The sequence below is a fragment of the Phycodurus eques genome, chromosome 8, assembly GCF_024500275.1.
Source record: "Phycodurus eques isolate BA_2022a chromosome 8, UOR_Pequ_1.1, whole genome shotgun sequence".
Classification (NCBI taxonomy): Eukaryota; Metazoa; Chordata; class Actinopteri; order Syngnathiformes; family Syngnathidae; genus Phycodurus; species Phycodurus eques.
The window spans coordinates 28,501,106-28,522,315 of NC_084532.1; the positions used below are offsets into that span (position 1 = coordinate 28,501,106).

General features: G+C 43.3%; 2 protein-coding genes across 7 annotated transcripts in view; both read left to right on the forward strand.

Annotated features, from left to right (window-relative positions):
• The window catches only part of evi5b (ecotropic viral integration site 5b), a 29,925-nt gene extending 18,311 nt beyond the window's left edge, over nucleotides 1-11,614 (forward strand). For 3 of the 6 annotated variants that reach the window (XM_061684882.1, XM_061684884.1, XM_061684880.1), the window contains exons 11-20: nucleotides 51-104; nucleotides 1,997-2,029; nucleotides 3,485-3,631; nucleotides 5,602-5,733; nucleotides 6,194-6,334; nucleotides 6,893-7,051; nucleotides 7,259-7,405; nucleotides 7,480-7,575; nucleotides 9,482-9,577; nucleotides 10,392-11,614. In XM_061684882.1, coding sequence (XP_061540866.1) covers nucleotides 51-104; nucleotides 1,997-2,029; nucleotides 3,485-3,631; nucleotides 5,602-5,733; nucleotides 6,194-6,334; nucleotides 6,893-7,051; nucleotides 7,259-7,405; nucleotides 7,480-7,575; nucleotides 9,482-9,577; nucleotides 10,392-10,688 — 1,302 coding nt within the window. In that variant the 3' untranslated portion in view covers nucleotides 10,689-11,614. The remainder of the gene's footprint in view (nucleotides 1-50; nucleotides 105-1,996; nucleotides 2,030-3,484; nucleotides 3,632-5,601; nucleotides 5,734-6,193; nucleotides 6,335-6,892; nucleotides 7,052-7,258; nucleotides 7,406-7,479; nucleotides 7,576-9,481; nucleotides 9,578-10,391) is intronic. The other 3 variants (XM_061684881.1, XM_061684883.1, XM_061684885.1) reach the window with 3 other exon arrangements.
• Nucleotides 11,615-13,437: 1,823 nt separating this feature from the next.
• Nucleotides 13,438-18,717, forward strand: LOC133406862 (zinc finger protein Gfi-1-like). Its single transcript, XM_061684889.1, has 5 exons — nucleotides 13,438-13,719; nucleotides 14,621-14,797; nucleotides 14,930-15,225; nucleotides 16,200-16,337; nucleotides 17,612-18,717. The coding sequence occupies exons 1-5, from the start codon at nucleotides 13,542-13,544 to the stop codon at nucleotides 17,954-17,956; spliced, it is 1,134 nt and encodes a 377-aa protein (XP_061540873.1). The 5' UTR covers nucleotides 13,438-13,541; the 3' UTR covers nucleotides 17,957-18,717.
• Nucleotides 18,718-21,210: the final 2,493 nt, after the last annotated feature.

Sequence of the window (21,210 nt, forward strand, 5' to 3'; positions counted from 1 at the left end):
TTGCATCTTTTTTGGTACATTCCAGAACTTATTACTTTTCTTTCTCTCAGAGGCTGCGCACGGAGAACCGCCTACTGAAGCAGAGGATCGACACGCTGGAGAAGGTGAGTGTCGCTCACATCTTCGTGGTGTTGTGGCGGCGTCCTCGTACCGCACTAACTGGCTGTTTTGGGTGTCACCGGGCCGGTCGGTTGCCACGGTGACGCCGCTAACCGAGGCCGAGCCGAGCGTGCTTGTCGTTCGTGCATGTCGGGTTTGCGCTGGGTCCGCACATAGCATGACGCGGGTGGTCGGATTCTAACTGAGTCCAGACGTTGTTCTTCATCACAGAATCTCTGTCACTAACTCATCCAACGTGGAAACTCGTTTTTGCGCCCCCCTCCTCATACACCCTCTCTCTCTCTCTCTCTTGCTCTCTCTCCTTCTCTCTCTCTCTCTCTCTCTCTCTCTCTCTCTCTCTCTCTCTCTCTCTCTCCTGACAGCTTCCTGTCATTGTTTGAATTTTTTTTCCACCTGCATCTCTCACATCTTGCATGTAATGTTCTTTTTTGCACCCCCATATGTAAACATTTAGTCCAGTGTTTCCCAACCTTTATTGAACTAAGGCACATAATTTACAAACAAAAATATCAAAAAAGTGTACGATGAAGCCCCCGTACATTCTCGGTTGAGCATTTGCGTCTGTTCTGGAATTTTGGAGGGGGGAATTATCCTCCATTGTTGGCTGAAAAAGTCACCTTTGCTATTTTTGTGCTCAGGCTAAATCAACTTCCAATATAAAAATTACATTGGTGCCATCTTATCTTGTGGTGTCTTGGAGTCAAGAAACTATGTTAAAGTGAGGAGAGGTGCTTCGTTTTAGTCAAGCCATTGCCTTGTCAAATACAAAACGTGCTTTGCTGCCGTCTTCTGGCATCATTAGGCAATTGCAAGCTTTTTGGGCGGGCGTCAAATAACGTTATTCGCAACAGGGCTTTCTTAACATTCCAGGCACACTCATTATGTATAGCGATCGTATACGTTTTTATTTACTAAAATTGCAAAACTAGAATGAATAGAAAATAATGTACATGTATAATAATAATAATAATGGGATGAAAAGAAACATTTTAAGGTCAGTATGGGTACTCATGATTAATTTTTACTGCATTTTTATCTATATTGTTTTTAGTATTTATATTAACATCACAAGATGTAAAAACCCATTTAAAAAGTATCTCTATTAGCGATGCGAATCGAAAATCAGTTCTCTGTAATTCAATTGAATACATTTTTTGTTTGCCTGATGATTCCGCTTATTTATTTTTCAATACAAAAAGTTGGGGGTGGGGGAGTAAGTCGACGACTGCCATTCGTGTTATTTCATTCCCTCACCCAATAAGAATCGATGAGGAATCGGATCTGCGAGCAGTGTCGATAATGGAATCAAAATCGCTCATTTTGTATCAATTATGAGCCACAGATTAAAACAGATACATTCGACAAAACACAAATCTGCAATATAACAGGGCGGCGGTAGTTGGAGCGGAATATAGCGGGGGAACCCTGTCTACTGAAATAATGATGTACTTGGTGTGAAATCTGGGCCTGTTTAGTTGAACACAAAGCGATAATTCTGTTGAACGAACGGTAAGAGATTGATACACAGGTTAATTGTACCTTCTGCCATCAAGTGGAAGAGCATTTAATTGTTCTACCTGTCCTATACGTCGCTGGCATACATATATAAACAAAGATAGAGTATTTGTAATAAATATATAATCATTTCCAGACCATGTAAGTGAAATTGGACAATTTCCCGCAGCACACCTGACGATCGCTCACACGAACACAAATATGCCCTGACACTGGTTGGGAATCACTGACTTAGGAGGTAGAAATGAACATTGCATTTCTTTTTTTCGTAAAAATCATTGCATATCTTGTGTGTGTGCTTTAAACTCTCCTCGGGATTGTCTCTCTGCTCTCTCTTTTGTGGATTTTGTGGTTTTTGTAGGAAAGTGCTTCCTTGGCAGATAGATTGATCCAGGTATTATTTTCCCTTCTTTTTTCCTCTCGCTGCAACTTCCCCCACTCCTGTCTGCCTCTTTTGCGCCGCATGCCAATGATTATTAGTAAGTCCTAAAGGGCTATTGATGCAATTATTGGGGGGAAATGATACTACATTTCTTAATTTACCAGGTAATTATCGCCGTTAACAGTATTGAATAAGTGCATGAGGTACTCACAAATGACAGACTCCAGTTAAACGGTGAAATATTGTTCACCTGAACGAGCGAGCACATTCCAAGCCTTTAGGGGGCAGCGCAGTCAATAAAGAGGCTGATTATTATTTTTTTAACAGTGATTCAGCAGACTTATTTATCTGACGATGATGTCATGTAATTATCTCAGCGCGGAATCCTAATTTGCATCGTGTGAATGGCACAGGCAGGAACACTTTGTCACCTGTTGCCCTCACGACTTAGAAGTATAATTTATGTCTGTAATGCGTGTTGTAATTTAAACATAACTAACCAATTTTTTTGATCATATAATGTAAAAGTTAGGGGTGGCACGCTCGGGTGACTGGTTGGCACATCTGCCTCACAGTTCGGAGGACCTGGGTTCAAATCCGGCCTTGCCTGTGTGGCGTTTGCATGTTCTCCTGCGTGGGTTTTCTCCCACATCCCAAAAACATGCATGGGAGGTTAATTGAAAACTCTAAATTGCCCGTAGGTGTGCATTGAGTCTGCGATTGGCTGGTGACCAGTTCAGGGTGTACCCCACCTCTCGCCCAGAGTCTCTTTATTCATTTTTTGGAATGGTAAATGAATTAGCCAATAATTTAATAGGGCATTTTAAACTGTTAAATGTATATGAAACAATGTTTTGTTTTACAATTTTTATTTTGCTAGTTAACAATAAATAAATGAACAAATGTAATACATTTTTAAGATGTGTTGAATGTATGTGTGTTTTTTTATTTTTTTAATTTAAAATACATAAAGTAACAAATTATGTAATGATACATTTTTATTAACCAATTTTAGGGGGTAATGCTAAATGAATGTAACAAATATTACAGGATTATTGATCATATAAATGCTTGATGGGCCGTGTTTAAGAACGGAGCGGACCATCTGCGGCCCTCCGGCCACACTTCGCCCACCTCGATTTGCACCTTCTCCTAAATGAATCCCGAAATGTTCCTTCCAACACAAAGAAGTGGAAGGTCACGTCAATGAACGTGTATGGCCTCTTTTGTGCTACTGTAGCGCCTCTGGAGGATCAAAGTGGTATAACAAGCCCAGTGTGTGCTTGCTTGTTCATATGTAAAAAAAATATATATAATTTTCTTAGTCCCCTTTAAAGCCACCATGTCCTTTTAGACAACCCCATTCTTTTTCTTCCTCTTCCGCCGTCTTTCACTTGCTGTCGTGCTCACCTTGCCCCTCCCCACCTCCCTCCACCGTTCCCCGCTCTCGGTCGTTTGCGTCCGAAGGGACAAGTGACTCGGGCTCAGGAGGCGGAGGAGAACTACCTGGTCAAGCGGGAGTTGGCCACGGTCAAACAGCAGAGCGAGGAGGCCGGCGCTCAGCTGGAGCAGGCCAAGAAAACCATCAGGCAGCTTCAGCAACAGCCGCAAGCGGTAAGGACGGCCACCGGGCGGCGCCGCTGCGGACGAGAGCCCACCCAGACTTAAGTGGTGCCTGTGCCAATATGTCAAGCGGGGTGAAAACATACTGATTTTTTTGTTTTATGTGACAGACACTTATTGATGCCGTGCTTACATTGTTTTTACTTGCCTATTATCACTGGGAATCACTGACTTAGGAGGTAGAATTGAACATTGCATTTCTACCTCTTAAACTGCGGAAACGGCTCAATTGTTTTTAACTTTAACTTAACATTGCATTTCAACAACTTTAAGAACTGCTTCTTTTTAAGCATTTATTTGAGTACAATTTGTATTTATTCCACGTACAATACATTTGAATTGAATCATGAATTAAGTTCAGTTATTTTATTTTGCAATATTTAAACGCAGTGTCAATGGTCAAACTGTTGCCGTGGCAATTCACTTGATTTCATACCAATCAATTGATGGGACCTTTTAATGTCGGTCATTATGGTGGTACTTGGTGGAAAAGGTTTGACCCTAACCCTAAATCTATCACAAACTATGCACCCAAATCACTTGAATTTGATTTCAAACTCATTGTACAGCATTACCCTTAAAAATAAATGGCATACAGATATTGCAGTCGCAACCTGTGAAAATAGCAATTGTCATGCAATAACGAGGCCGCCGTCGATTCTTAGCTTGAGCATGTCGACGGCCACACAGCAGACCAAAAACATACACATGCAGCAAAGACTCTCTGTAATCTCCGCTAACAACCCTGGCTACATTTGGTGAGGGTGGGGAAATGACGACTGTCGCTGCGTGTGAACGCACTCATGAAGTCCCACGTGGACACGCGTGTAGAACGTCTTGTTCTACACTCACAAATGTCTTCACACCCAACACATCTGCTCTCGTGACATAATCATGTTTAATTTTTAATCCCAGCGCATGTTTTACATAATGTGAAATCTGGATGATTTATTCATGCAGCAGGCAACAAGATAGCACCATTTTCGTTGCTCCTATTAAACCACCAACGCTCTTAAGCGCCTTGAAATGGATTTCAGATGGATTCGTTAAGATGTGAAAACAGGGCTGGGGAAACTTTTGTATTTCGTTTTTAAATGGGACAGATGGGCCAGGTCACAGATGATGATATACAGCAGGTGCGTCAAACTCACTTTTGTCGCGGGCCACGCGGTAGTCACAGTTTCCCTTAAAGGGCTGTTGACTGTGAAACCATATAAATATTTAGTCACCTCGTTAATATTATTACATACACACAACAAATTGATGGATTCCTAGTTTTGAAATCATAAGTCAAGGATAATAGTTTGTTCAACTATTGTTCAAGTTACTGTAAACAGAAAATGCTTGCAATATCTCAACGATACTGTTTATTATATATGAGAAATTGAGCAAGACTCATGGAAGTTGACACAGATTATTTGCTTTCGCGGGCCACATAAAATGACTTGGCGGGCCAGATTTTGCCCCCGGGTCTTGAGTTTGACATCTGTGATATGCAGTAATCCCCCCCCTCCGTCGCGGGGTTACGTTCCAAACCCAAAATAGAAATACCCTATTTAAATAGAGCCTAGGCATGTTTTCTAGCCTTTATGGCGCTCAGGTTTTTAAACACACTTTTAAAACAATATAAACACCGGTAAACAAATACGACTTTATAAAATGATACAAAAATATTGTAAAAAAAAAAAAAAAAAAAAAGAGTAACAACTGTAAAAAGCTACAAAACAAAATCTGTGATATAGTGGTAATTACTGCAATAAGTTGTAGATGAGGTAAAATAACTTAAATAATAATCTTGATCAACTACACCGCGATACTAGTTAATGTGTTACTGACTTTGGTTTCACAATCCAAATCCGGCGCTAACATCAATTACCATAATAATCAGTCATCATTGATAGCGCGGTCTGACGTGGCGTGATGAGTCTGTACCTTTTTGTGCTTGGTGTGGTTGTCGTCAGAAGGGGGCGCTACGCTGCTCGGAGGAGGCGTTGCTGCAGCTTGAGCGAGAGCTGGTGCAGGCCCGGCTGAAGGAGGCCGAGTCCCAGTGCGCGCTCAAAGAGATGCAGGACAAGATCCTGGACATGGAGAAGGTGAGTTACAAATTGGGTTCAATGGACATTCAAGGTGCTTTCATTATGATATTGTTTTATAATAAATAGCACACTGCTCCAGTGAGGTTCGTAGGATACGACAAAAGACATAATAAACGAGCCTTAAGATGTAAAATCAAGAATGATAAAACAATTCAATTAAAATATGGTACAATAAATTAAAATATTTCAAAAATGATTATTTAACAGGAATTATTACAGTAAATACAGTAAAAGGTATGTTTCCTTATCGTTGCACTTATTTTATACGGTAAGTCAAATTGCAAAATGCCTTCAAATAAATTGAGCCCATGTAACCGACCCTTGGAGGTTATATCTAGTAAATGAGAGGTCAATAAAGCCTTAAAAAAATCTTCATTTTGGCTTTGTTAAACATGCCTGTTTGGGCACCAAAATGGACTAAAATATCCCTGAACATCCTTTTTGCTCCCTGCATTAGCGCAACACGTCGCTGCCGGACGACACCAACGTGGTACGGCTGCAGGAGGAGCTGATGGCCGTGACTGTGAGGGAGGCCGAGGCGCTCACGGGCCTCAAGGAGCTGCGGCAGCAAGTTCGAGACCTGGAGGACCACTGGCAGGTGGGAACCTATTCACTCTAGGCCAGGTCGTGTCTAAACTGCCCACCAGGGCCCATACTCTGTACATACAGTGAATGCTCTGTTAGAGTGTGATGTGGCTAAACTTGTCGAACTTGCAAGATTTACCCCCTAATGTTTATCTTCTGCTCAAAAGCTGTGCTGATCTAAAATCCAAAGCAATGTAATGCCGCCATCTACAGGGATCTGTTAGTTATTACATTGGCTTACAAACCTGAATTTCACAGACAAAGCAGGCTCTTCCACTGCTGCCCGTTGAAAAACATACTTGACGGAGATATACGTCGGTGGCAGTAAACGGTTGGATTCCAGTTGACTAATATGAACGTCCATGGCAGTGAATGGAGTATTTATTTCGTATTATTGATTTTATTTTATTGACCAAAAAAAGTTTTTTTTTTGTTGACTAAATTTCTGGTTTATTCACATTGTGTCCCATAAAGTCCTGTTAATTCCCATGGAAAGTTCCCAACTTTTTCTGGACTTTTTGCAACCCTATGTGACATCCTACTGAGTTCAGCTCTGCGCCCCCCCCCACAGCGCCACCTAGCCCGGACGTCCGGCCGCTGGCGGGAGAGTCCTAAGAAGAACACGCTGAGCGAGCTGCAGGAGGAGCTGATGAGCGTGCGGCTGCGGGAAGCCGAGGCGCAGGCCGAGATGCGGGAGAGCCGACAGAGGATGCTGGAGCTGGAGACGCAGGTCAGACCAAACAAACAAACAAATAAAAATTGTTTGGAAGTGTACGTGTGGTTCGTCGCTTTTTCAAATAGTTATCAAAGGCTTACAATTCATTCGTATTGATGTACACAGAAATGTGTACCGTTTTTGCTTTTAGTATTTTAGATGATTTCCAAAATGAATCCATCTCCACTCGCCCGTGTAAATAAATTCTTCTTATTTTTTCAGAACCAAATTCATGGCAATCAGCTGCGGCGAGCGGAGCAGGAAGCTCGAAGCCTTCAGGAGCGTGTTCAGACGTTGACGTCTCAGAACAAAGATCTCCACTCGCAGCTGCAGGACATCAAACGGCGACAAGCGGAGAGGGAATGCGAGGTGGACTTCTCACTGATGCATGCTGGGAGACGAGGGTAAGAAGGGGTTGTTAAATATGCATTTTTTTTTTCCAGAGCAAAGAGGAAGTGATGGCGGTGAGGCTGCGGGAGGCTGACAACATGGCCGCCATGGCCGAGCTGCAGCAGCAAATCTCCGAGCTTGAGATTCAGGTGAAGCCATTTGGATTAAAACAGGCCTCAAATGTCAAACAAATTGAATCGTTATTGTGCAAGAAGATGGTAAATCTCGCAGGATTTTTAGCTTTGTGAATGTCGCTTTTGTTCTTAACTTTCGCGGGGTGCCGGTGATGGCAAAGAGGCAGAAATGTGTGATGACAACCGTAGAATGGCTATTTCCCAAGTAATTGACGACCCCTCATAAAAAAGGTTGGTTATTGAATGTAGATGCCACAAGATGGCAACAAAAAACTTCAAATGGAGAGGATCATAAAGCATCAACACTGTGCATCTAGAAGGCACACAATCTTGAACCCATGGTACATACATAACAACTGGATGTAGTAGTGAAATTATTCAACACAAACAAACCACCTTTACATGAGGCTCATCAATAGTATTGCATGCTAGCCTAAAGAACACGCTAGCACAAAATGATGTGACATCGTCACATGGCAAACAAATATGCGCACTGGAACTTAACACAGACGGTATAACTCATTAAACACGCCGTTTGGCATCTACACACAAAAAACGGGCAAATTGTAATGACAAAGTAGATGACACAAGCTAATAGGAGCTGCATCAGGACAAGGAAAAACCTACTTTCAGTTTCATTTTTGACTGTGCATGAGGCGCGTTCAAGGATCACAAACAAAACAGGACATCTCAAACCACAACGAATAAACACTCAACGAGTAAAACCTAACAATACGATTCCATCTGCTGTCGGAACAATAATATTTTCATTGCTTTGGCCTGAGCACAAAAATGGCGCATAGTCAACAACTTTCAGCGAATAACGGTTGAACGGTCGTTCCCCAAAGAAATCAACAAATTTCCAAATCACTGTATTTTATATATATATATATATATATTTTTTTATATATATATAAAATATATTTTTATATATATATATTTTTTTTTATGGCTGTCAAATGATTTCTCTTTCCATTGTTCAGAAAGCAGATTTGTCGACCAGTTGTTATCAGTCCCGGCGTCTGTGGGGCCCGCAGGAAGTGGTTTCACTCTTGACTCCAATGTGACGCTTTATTTTTTTTTAAGCTCCTCACTGGCAGATTGACACCAAATAAAACTAAAAACATTCCCGAGACGTTTAACGGCCGCCGCTCGCCGGCTGGCTGCCACCTGCTGAATGTCGCAGCTGAGCTCCCGGAAACTGGATAAAACCCTCAAAAACATCATCGGGCTTGTATCTGGACCTCCTTTCGAGGGTCCATTGGGACCCCCTCGGTACTGCAGGAAGTTGATATTTTTAAATACGGTGGGGGGGGGGGACTTGTCACCCGCCAGCCCTCCAAACACCCACCTACCCGAGTGGCGGCCTTATCGACCTTGTGACCTCAACTTCAACGTTAATAAGTCATTGAGTTTGTTTCATCAAAATGACTTCCTTCCCAGTATGTACATACAGTGTTTGGGGATGATTTGACATTAGCACTGTACAGATATCCATCCATCCATCCATTTTCTGAGCCGCTTCTCCTCACTTAGCCCCACTGTTGGCGTGCTGGAGCCTATCCCAGCTGTCATCGGGCAGGAGGCGGGGTACACCCTGAACTGGTTGCCAGCCAATCGCAGGGCACATACAAACAGACAACCATTCGCACTCACAGTCACACCTACGGGCAATTTAGAGTCTCCAATTTATGCATGTTTTTTGGGATGTGGGAGGAAACCGGAGTGCCCGGAGAAAAGCCACGCAGGCACGGGGAGAACATGCAAACTCCACACAGGCGGGGCCGGGGATTGAACCCGGGTCCTCAGAACTGTGACGCTGACGCTCTAACCAGTCGGCCACCGTGCCGCCGCTGTACAGATATATTCAATTAAAAAAAAAAAAAAAGGCTTATGACTTGTTGTTTTTATTGTGGTCCAGAAAGAAGAAGGGAAGGTGCAGGGCCAGCTGAACCACAGCGACTCCAACCAGTACATCAGAGAACTCAAAGATCAGATCCAAGAGCTCAAACATGAGGTGACAACTGAGCTTTTCACACCTTTTTTTTTTCTTCTTCTTCTTCTTCTGCACCTTCTTTCGCCCTGAGATTTGTTTCCTGGCTTGGTTTGACTGTGAGGCGAACAGATAAGTCAAAAGTGTCAACTCCACCCAAAGCGCTTCTTCCTGTGCAGCCCCGCGACATCGTCGAGTTGTCAAGACCACACGGCGACCCGTCCCTCGCAAAGAGGAGGCCAACGGTTGAGAAACGCTGGCGGGGATCAAAACGCACATGCATGTTGCAATGTGACGCGTCACAGAGAAGTGTTTGTGTTAACAAGCAGGATACATTTAAATGAAAAATTTTTTTTTTTTTTAAATAATCGCAGTGTGTGTGAAATCAGGCTTGAATTAGACTTTCTTTGGGCTGCGGGCGTGTTGTTGAATGCTCCGAAAACCCCGCCTCCCCGGAACTTTCGCCTGTCAATCAAATACGTGCCTTGTCTCTGGGCTCCTAAGCGAGACGCTCTCACGGGTCGCAGAGAGGCAGCCTCTGAGCCCCAATGTAATGATCGGCAGCTGTGATTTTTATTATTTTTATTTTTTAAATGATATCATTATTGTCTTGTTACTGATGACATCACTTTCTTATAATTATCTTTTAATTATATTTTGAATGATGTTGTATTTTCCTTTTTATTTATGCCTTTTGTTTTTTTTTTGTCATTTCTTTCATCGATTTTGGTGATGTCATGCTTTTCCTCTTCAGCCGTCATCTTTTTTTAAATGACATCATACTTACGTCTTGTCTTTTTTTTTTTCTGATGTTGCCCAAATTGTCTCGCTGGCGCAGATTTGCTGCTTAAAAGGACAGCGCGGCGTTTCCTCCAAGCCGGCCGCCTTCGACGGCATCCGCATCATCAACCACTACGCGCACCACCGCCGCCACCGCGAGGACCCTCACGACGACGGCCCGTACCTATCTTCGGACGAGGACGCCGCCGAGGGCGGCGGCCGCGTCGTTCTCCATCCCAAACTGGGCGGCACGGACAGCGAGGATGAGGACGAGGAAGAAGAGGACGGCGAAGCTTTGAGGCTCTCCGTACCCGCCGCCGCTAACGTCGGAAATCGCAGGTCCACCGCTGTGTGACGCATGGAACTTTCCAGATGGGAACCGTGGCGCTCAACACACGCGCAGGGAAGCTATCGCGGTGACAGAGGCCACAGAGACGGGTGGGGGGGGGGGGGGCGGGGGGGCAGGGGGCGGGGCACTAGCTTCACAGAAAGAGACAACAACACATTTTAGGCGATATCACACTTCATTCAATGGGATTTTATATGAACATTATTTTATAAACCAACAACTCGACTGTGTCTTTGTGTGTGTGTGTGTGTGTGTGTGTGTGTCCGTGTGTGTGTGTGTGCGCGTGCATCTGTTTTGTCACTTTTTTTTTTTTTTTTTAAGAGGACATTTTGCTTCCTTCCTGACCTGAAAGAAATAACACATTTCGCTGCGTTGAAATTGACCCGGAGACGGGCCGGGAGAGGAAAATCAACTGAAATGGACCTCGGGGGCCTCCGTACCTCACAAAGACTGTACTGTTTACAGCAGGGGGTGGGGGGCAATCAGTTGTCGTGGTAACAAAGAAGACATCGCACAAGGAAGGGAAGGAGGGAGATGTTTGTTTGTTTGTTTGTTTGTTTGCTTGTTGTGTGTATGTTGATTTCAGGACACTTTGTTGTGTTCCCAAAGTTGTTCCTCTTGTGTTCACTCCATTTTTACACACGTGGACTTGGAAGTGCACCGTGACTTTGACCTGGACTTACTGTAGATGTGGACTGGTGCCCGGACCTTGACTCTGACTAGGACCTGGATCTGGACCTCAATCGGGACTCTGAACTTAGACTCGTACATTCGCTCGTCCGGCGGCTGTGAGGACCGTGTCGGCGTTCGACTCATTTTTTATTATGAAGCACTTTGGGAGTCTGCAGTACAACACGCACACACATGCGCACACACGGAAGTGAACTTGTTGGGTGCAAGGAGTTGACAATAAAATGTTTGCTGAACTTTTATTGGTGTGTTGTTGTGCTTTTATGAGGGCAGGAGGCGAGCGATTGGAGGCTGCTGATGATTTCAAACACCAAAACCACAAAAGTCAGATGGTAATCTGTCACACAAACGTGTGTGTGTGTGTGTTTGCGCCTTCAGATCTCAGCTGTGATTTACCAACACGGATGAAAAACACTTCAGAATGTTTATTGTGTGGAACTTCGAAAAGCCCAACTCAGGGGCGGAAAAAAATGGCTCACTAAAGTTGCACAAAAACTTTGCGGACTTCAAATTGTTCAATTTGTGGTCATTTCCACGTGTGTCTTTATTGAACGTGTGTGTGCGTGAGTGGTATTTCGTGTGTGTTCTTTTTATGTATTGTAAACACAATACACAATTATTTGTTTTGTGTGTGTTCATTTGGATTGTGCACGTGCACCTACGCGTGCGTGTGTTTGTTTTCTTTTTTTTTTTTGGATGAATGTATTCATTTGTGTGTGTGTGTGTGTTCATTTTTGTCTCGTGCGTTTATTTGCTGTGTGTTCGTTGTGGGTGTATTGGTTTAATTATATTCTTGTGTGTTCATGTCGTGTTTGTTGATTCCGTGTGCGTGTGTGTTTTGTGTTCGTTTTGTGCGCGCTCACAGTGTGTTTTATGCTGTTTATTGGATGTATTCGTTCCTTTGTGTGTGTGTGTGTGCGTGTGTCGGTGCTGACTGCGCGCGCGCATGCCGGCCGGAAACGCGGTCGCGTGTGCACGTGCAGGTTTTTATCGTCCCGCGCGTCCTATCTGCGGGCTTCTCGCTGAGCGGAAGTCTAATCGCGCTCGGGCACGCGTCCGCGCTCGCATCCTGTCGCGATTCTGCTCCTCCTGATTGACGACGCACGCGAGAACGCGCAGCATGCATGCGCATTCAAAGCCTGTTGAGCATTGAGGCGTGCGTACGTGCGTGTTTTTATTTTGTATGTTTGACTGTGTGTTTTTGTGTGCTTAATTTTGTGTGTGCATCAACTGGCTCAGCCACACACACACACACACACACTTCCGGTAACTTTCCGTTTCGCAAACGGGACAAGCAGAAAATGAAAACACTTGCAAGAAGCTTTGCTCTGCTTCAAGCTCATATACTTATTTTTATTCTATTACTCCCTCCCCCCAAGTTCATACTCAACTACCTAATTTACTACAGCTCCTGACGTCACTCATTAGGCCACGCCCGCTTAAAGTCACACAAAACACGGATTTACTGCAGCGAATTTCGGCTTCATGACACTATTCTGCTATTATATTTCTTTACGTTCTTATGTATTTGTGTTTTTTTTTTATATTTGTAATTTGCAATGCAGTCCTATCCTTATTGAAAACATGTTGGTGTCATTTTATGAAAAGATGGCGAAGCTGCGGAAAATTAAGCAAAAAAAGAGTAGATGAAGTTCCGTGGGGAAAAAAAATAGCAAAGAAAAAAACTGCTTGTTTCTTTTTAGCGATTTTTAATGCGATTTTTCTTTTTTAAAACGTTACAATTTCATTGTGTTTTTTTTTTTTGGGGGGGGGGGGAGGGGCGGTCTGGAATACATTAACATTTCAATCCATTTCAATGGGGAACATTGATTTGATGAGTACATGGAAAATGACCAAACTCGTAAGTCAAGGCACCACGAGAATAAAATACATCTTGAACATAAAAAACATTTCTGGCCAATATAAGGCAGCCAGCGAGTGCAGTATTTTGTTGACAGAGTTAAAAATTATGATAATAACTGGAGGTGTGTTTCTTTTTCTTCTTTCGGCTAACAACAAAACCCATGAATAAAATAAAGTTTCTTTTGTGTGCAGGTCACTCACCTGGATAGTGCAAGCAAACGCCTGGGGGCTCCTCTTCCTCTTCCTCTTCCTCCTCCTCCTCGGCGTCACCTGTCCCCGTGACACCTGGCGGGCGGCGCGTGGCGCATGCGCGCTCCCGGGCGGCCGTGGCCTCCCCCCGCAAGGCAGAAGGAAGGTCGAGAGGAGGATTCGGAGGAGAAACCGGCACCGGCACCGGCAGCGGCGAGGATGCCTCGCGCGTTCCTGGTGAAGAGCAAGAGGGCGCACACTTACCGCCGGCCGCGAGCGCCGCACGACTGCGCAGGTAACAAACGCACCTGATACGTCGCACGACATTTGAAAATCACCTTTCATTATTTAGGATTTTTTTTTACCTCCACTCTGTGTGTTATTATAATTTCAAACGTTGAAATGTGACAAATTGTTCGTATTTTTCACCGGTTGCGGCTTCTCAATATCCAAAAGTCAGGAAAGAAAATTGCGTTTTAAAACCTCAACTTTTACGTGTGTGCATATTTGCACTAAAACGTCAAAATATCACAAATTGTTCGTATTTTTTGCTGCTATGTTATGAATATGTTCGCTACAAAAGTAAAGCAAACCAAAAAAGGGCGTTCTTTAAACCTGTTTTACTGTTAAAATAAACATTTGATCCGTAAATACACGCGTGTGTGTGTGCACTCTGACAACATTCAAATGTAACAAATGATTCGATGTTTTGTTTTTGCGCTGGTTCCTTTGAAAGCGAAGCGAAAATGTGCTTTTTTAAGAACCTCAACTATACGATTTTACTGTCAATTAACAATTAAGCACAACTAAGCAGTCAATACCCGTATGGATGTGCACATTTGAACATATCACGAACAAACAAACAAACAAACAAAAACATGAATCCATGAGGTAAATCACCGGATGGATGTTTTTAGTCGTGCAAAATATTGTTTTATTGTTGGACGTTTGAGCAGTAATGTGTATGTTCACATTTCCAACATTTATTATCATACAATATCAAAAAGATGACTTATTGAGGCGAATTACTGTTTTTAGTCGTGCTATTTATGTTTGAAAGGAACATTTCTTACATGTATGATTTGGAAATACATAGTAAAAATGGTGTCCCGGGAAAATGTCGCAACATTGTAACTAATTATCACGTTAATATTACTGTTGTTGTCGTTGTCGTGACGGCGGTGATGGTGATGTAGGTCCGCGGAGTGATGGTGGCCGGTGTCCCCCGCAGGAGGCACCGGAGACCGCGGAGCCGTCGCCTCCGGCCCCGAACGAGGCCGCGTCCTCTCGCACGTCCCCGGTGAGCTGCGCGCCCGACCCGGCGCCGGAGTGCGAAGGCTTGTGGAGGCCGCCGTCGCCGTCTGCTTCGCCCGGTGAGCAATTCGGATTTCCAGTTCGATACGCCGCGAAAAGCGTCACTTCATTGACGACCGCTCGTCTGAGCTGACGCCGGAGTCCGTTCACGTTTTGTCGTCTTGAACGTTCGCTGGCTTTTTTTCTTCCAGTGGATTCGCTGAAATCTTTCTCCCCTTTGGCGGACGACGCGCCGGGCCTCTCGGTTCCCTTCCGGCCGTACGACTGGTGCGGCTACCCGCCGCCCGCCTTTCACGGCTTCTACCCCGGCCCGGCCCCGTCCGCGCACGGCTTCTACGCGGAGCACTCGCTCGGCCGCCACGCCGCCGCCTCGCTGCTCTTCCACGACGGGGGGCCCCCGCACGCCCGCCGCCGCGAGGCCCCGCCGGATGTCGCGTGCGCCGGTCTGCTGCTCGACGGCGCCTACAAGTGTGTCAAGTGCGGCAAGGTGACAAAATGGCGGAAGTGGCGGGATTCACGTCCACGAACCAAAATGCCGACAAAGTTGTTACTCGGGTCCATTATGGAGCTTCTGCCGCCTCGCCTCGTGGAAGGACATTTCGTCACATAAATAGATGAAAAAAGACAAATGAATATTTTTCAGAAGAAATTTGGTCGGTTCCCGCGGCTCACCTTTCTCGAAATATTTTCTGGAAATCGCGGAGTTAGGTTCATTTTTGTAATTGATTACAAATAACGCAATCAAGGGGCTAATTGGGGGGGGGGGGGGAATACCGAAAGAGTCTTTCATTGCGTGTCATTTCATCACAAAACCTGACCTAATTTTCTTCCGAAACAGACAGCTCCAAAATTGTAACTAAGGTTGTCGATTTTGTTTGCCATATCGATACCAATACAAATATTCACTCTTGAGTACTCACCAATGCTGACTTTCGATCCCTAAATTTTCAACGAACGACACCTTTCGGTCTTTCTGATTTTAGGGAGTCAAACCGCCGCAGTGTAGCGCCAACTGCTGGCGAGGAGGACTTACTCGATGTCAGCTTTTTTTGGGTGGCTTGTATCGGCGGCCGTCCCGAGTACTCGATGCCTCGGTAGCGGTATTTTCCCCCGACCCTCATTTTACGGAAATGGTCATTGTTGTGCTTTGTGCGTAAGAATGAACAGCAGGTGAGTCTACTAGAACTACAATCTCTTGAAGGAACTCTTAACGCGGACATGTTTGAGGACACACGTGACGTGTTCGTGGTGACATCATCACGTAGAGCCTCACGATTGGCTGAAATGGAGATGACGCAAACTGGAGTAAAATGCAGTTCCTTTATTTTTGACACGTTTGGCGAGGTTCAACGTCATGAAGCGCGCGAGTACTTTTGCCACCTCTGGCCGTTGCATGATGATGACGACGATGACGTGTGTAACCCCCCCCCCCCCCCCACACCCCCCCGTGCGTCCCGGCAGGTCTTCTCCACGCCGCACGGCCTGGAGGTGCACGTCCGCCGCTCCCACAGCGGCACCAGACCGTTCGCGTGTCCCATCTGCAGCAAAACCTTCGGCCACGGCGTCAGTCTGGAGCAGCACAAGGCCGTCCACTCGCAGGTCAGCGCGACCTTTGACCCCTCGTTTGTCGCGGGCGCTCAGCAATAGGTGGAATCCGCAAAGTACCGACCGCATTGTCGTCCCCAAACTCTTGTTAATCTTCCCCACACTCCTATTAACCATACAAAAACGTTTTATACGCTTAAACGCCTTCTAAATTCTTAAACAAACAATAGCTGCGCAGTAGTACTGTACGCTACAATACGTACATTTTATTCCTTGTAATGTGTGTTAACCATCCACTCATGCAAAATTGACAGTATAAATATGTTAAAAGAGTTATATTTCTCTGTTGAATTTACATAAATCTGTTGCAAAACACAAATATACAGTAACCATAAAAAGAGAATCCTGTGAAGCCAGGCAGTTCCCAGAGTGCATTGCGCCATGCAACGTTGAATTATGTTGATACAGCGAGGGAACGCTGTATACCAAAAACACTCATTCTTCAAGTCAGGCGGGTCTAACAGTGATTAGCCTCACACAAAAAGCTTCCAAAAAATACTAATAACGACCCGCCTTTTAAAAGAAATCAAACAAACAAATTGTGAATAAGCAGGGATTTGCCACGAACAACACGACGGGATAGGCTCCCCCAAAAAATCTGCAAGAGGGTGAATTCGCTAACGATGAGCCGCAAATATGCCGTCATATGTTTTCCATAATCACGTAATCGCTATAACGTATAATACAGCCGTGCCATGATTTCTGAGTTGAATTCCTTCTGCGACCAAGCTCATCATCACTAAATATCGTAAATCAACTTTCCCCAATGAAATGAATGGAAATGCCGCTAATCTGTTCCAGTCCCCCCCAAAACATTGTTTTCACAACCTCAAACTCATTTGGCAATCAAAATTATGCTTGCAACGCAAAGCAAAAAAAAAAAAAAGAAAGAACTACTACGTCCTTATTACTGCAATAATACAACATTGCATGGCGCAATGCACTCTGGGAACTGCCTGGCTTCACGTGATGTTTTTATGGTTACTGGATATTGGTGTTTTGTGTAAATGCAACATATAATTCTTTTAACGTATCTCTTCTGTAAATTTTGCGTGAGTGAATGGTTAAGTAATATACAAGCTATTAATGTAAATGTAAACCTGTTTGTGTTTTTCTATTTAAAGCAAAGCAAATGTTTAATTTATATTTACAGTTTTTTTTCCCTGTCATGATTTGACAGCACTTTGTTGTAAATCCACGTAAACGTTTTACATCGTACGATACAACGACCCCGCTGACGGTGACTAACTCTTCGTCGCCCCCTGCAGGAGAGAAGCTTCGACTGCAAGATCTGCGGCAAGAGCTTCAAGCGCTCGTCCACGCTGTCCACGCACCTTCTGATCCACTCGGACACGCGGCCCTACGCCTGCCAGTACTGCGGCAAGCGCTTCCACCAGAAGTCGGACATGAAGAAGCACACCTTCATCCACACGGGCGAGAAGCCGCACAAGTGTCAGGTGTGCGGGAAGGCCTTCAGCCAGAGCTCCAACCTCATCACGCACAGTCGCAAACACAGCGGCTACAAGCCCTTCGCGTGCCACCTCTGCAGCAAAGGATTCCAGAGGAAGGTGGACCTGCGAAGGCACAAGGACACGCAGCACGGGATCAAGTGACGGCCACGCGCAAGCAAAACTTTGCTTCCGACCCGCCTCCCGTCTTCCGTCGTGGGACAAAATATGGACGGACGGGTGTGTCCTGATACGCAAATACGAATATCGTCGCTATCTGATGGACGAAAACAAGTCAAACATCGAGGCTGGTATCGATATCGATATCGCAATGGAAGTAAAATACAGGTTGGTATCACTGATACAGATATTGATATCGATGCTTTCAAAAACTTGTTGAGTAAACGGAGAGTAACAATAGACGTTTCAAAAGTACTGATATGGCAACGTCTCATATGGGCGATACCACATATGTCCTTATCGTAAAAAAGTCAAAGAGTTTGTTTTTATTTCATTTCTTCAGACTTCATGCGCTCATCGAGCCATTGCAGCTGCATCGCGGCTGTTTCGATCTCTGTAACGTCTTGGCAAAATGTGGTCATGTCGTCGTACGAGCCGATTCCCACCTCGTCAAAAGAGAATCATTCATCATTTAGTTTTATTAAGAAACGTTAAGCACGCGTGCAAAAAAAAAAAAAAAAAAAAGAAAAAGATCGCAATCTTTTCTGTTTGTTGTCACTTGACCTCTGAAGTCATGCTGGCAAAACATCAAGTCAGATTGGAGGATTTCTTCTTCTTCCCTTTCTCACCATTCAGCAGCTGTTTGTTTATTAAAAATGTTTTATTTTTTTTGCCCTTTTGGACTGGTTTGACCAAACACAATAAATGTGAAATGTGATGATGATGATTTAATAAAAAACAAATATTTTCAATGGCACATGTTCACAAATGTGATTATCATTTTTTTTTTCTTTACAAAATGATCCCTTGGCCTCACTTCCCCCCCCCCCCCCCCAACCAAACTGCAACACGTGAGAGTTATTTTTAAAAAAAATTTTGAAATATGCAGAGCCTGTCTCACAATTTAGTCTCAATTTGTGCCTAAAAAGAATAAAAATCTTGTATATAAAACTTTAGTAAGTGAAATCAGAAATATACATTTTAAGAAAACATAGCAAATAATGTGAGCATGGTCAGCAAGACCCATTAAATATTCTATCATAAAAAACTCAAAGTGGATTAAAACGGTGTAATAAAAGGCTTATTAAATAAAACTGTATGACTGTAATACATAATTAACGTTGTTGTTGTTGCAACTTTCAACTTTTTTTTTTTTTTTTTTTTGTCTCATTAGGGGTCGCCCCAGGAGTCCTATGATTTATTTGGAATATAATTAATAGAAATGCAGTTTAAAAAAAAATCACAAAAAATGCTAACAACAAACCTACAAAAATGAGTATAATACATTTTTATTTGCATTTTTGACTCGATGTACAGCTCTGAAAAAAAATGATAAGCACAGTGAAACGATGAGTTTCTTTGATTTTGCTGTTGGTATATATTTGAATAAAAGGAAACTGTTTTCCAAAAAAAAATAAAAAATACTGATAACATAACTTCCAAATATTGTCATTTAGAACATTTATTTGCAGAAAATGAAAAACGATTGACATTTTTTATTTTTATTTTTTTTAATTCATTTGCAAAGCTTTCCACTAGTTTTGCTGGGCCAGAGTGAAATAAAAACAACAAGTTTGGCATTTTTGCTGTGATTGCGTGCACGTGCGCCCGCTGCTGCCGGGCGCATGTTTGTTTTGCCCACTCGGGTCACGTGTTTGCATCAGCAACAAAACGCTGATTTCTTTTGTTTGTTTTGAATTTTTATCCCCAAAGTTTATTGCACCCCCATCAAAAAGAAGGTGTGCTGATCTGTTATCTGCTGAGTTGCAAAAAAAAAAACACGTTCAGAACAGCAACAATATGAAAAACATCAAAATAAAAGTGTTTTTTCTTTTGTTTAAAGGGAATTTTGTGATTGAAATCAGTGACTGACATCTTGAGATTTTGCTTCCTCACGCCTCATTTGGTTAACATGCACGAGGCCTGCGGAGGCGTTTTTAATATTTTAAAGGCCAACGAAGAAGAAGAAGAAGAAGAGGAAGAGCAGGAATTCTGAACCCGATGAAGAGGATGAGTTATGCCATGTGGAAATAAAACACAGTAGCGCACGTTGAGAAGGAGGACGATCATCTCTTAGAATTATTATTATGTTTAACATTTCATGTTCCCCAGAGAGAGGGGAAAAAAAGTCAATCTCAAGAGGAAAAAAAAGAAAAGAAAAAGAAAAAAGCTTCCATTAAACGTGACCACATTCCCGCCATGCCTCGGGCCACGTGCACAAATCAATCACGGCTCGGCTCGGGATGGACCACGTCTGTGAAAAAAAAAATATGATTTATTAATGCACTTTAAAAAAAGGGATAAAAAAATGGCGCTACATTGTAGTTGCACTTCAAATATATTTAAAATAAATGCAAATTTAGCCTATAAAAGCAATGTGATCCTGTGTTCCTAATATTGTGATACTCACTCGTGTCGCTCATTAAGGTGAGAAACATGCAGTCGGCTTTATTGTCAAACACGCATGTACTCTACTTACAGGACATTTGGAATGAAAAATAAATACAACAAATGAAATCAAAAATGCGGAGAAAATAAAATGTAAAATCGAAGAACTTTACATGTCAACTTAAGCTAATTGACCTAGATCCCCCGCAGTGGACACTTCATTAGGTACACAGTCTAACGAGCTTTAATACATATTTCTTTGTGAAATATTTAACTGAATTCACACAAGAGGATTTGAAGAGTTGCAGACAAAATGAGGGTGGTGGTCTAGAAGAGGAGAGGTTTACGATGTCGGTGGGAAATTTTTTTCCCCCCCCCTTGCATATCCAAACACTGCCCCCACGGTTTCCTGCTGGTACTGCAACATTGGGTTCTTACCTGAAGGTTCCAGAAGACACAAAACACATACGAAGTAAACACATCGAGATAAAACGTATTTGTTCAAGTTTATTATCATAATAGTCAAATAGTTGCCTTGCAAAAAAAAATATATATATTTTATATATATATTTTTAAAAGTTGAAAATAACTTCTAAGTATAAGACTTCTGAAAAATGTTTCCTGTATGATAACCTTTTTATTGGGAATTGTCCCCCCCCAACCCCAGAAGTGTGACTTTTTTCACCCACTCAGAAAATACAGCTTTCTTCAATGAGTCCCACTTATATTTCTTTTTAAAATATGATTATGACTTTTATCTCAAAGAATACGACTTATCCTTAGAAATTTGTTTCCTGGAAAAAAAATCGACTTTGAATTGAATTGAAAAATGTACTTAGAGGTGGCGGGAC

What these genes read in the sequence shown, in the direction of transcription:
- LOC133406862 (XM_061684889.1), top strand. Translation starts at nt 13,542, where the DNA reads ATGCGCGCTCCCGGGCGGCCGTGGCCTCCCCCCGCAAGGCAGAAGGAA. An exon ending in AGCGCCGCACGACTGCGCAG is followed by an intron (nt 13,720 to 14,620) that starts GTAACAAACGCA and finishes ATGGTGATGTAG; the next exon opens with GTCCGCGGAGTGATGGTGGC. An exon ending in ACAAGGCCGTCCACTCGCAG is followed by an intron (nt 16,338 to 17,611) that starts GTCAGCGCGACC and finishes CGCCCCCTGCAG; the next exon opens with GAGAGAAGCTTCGACTGCAA.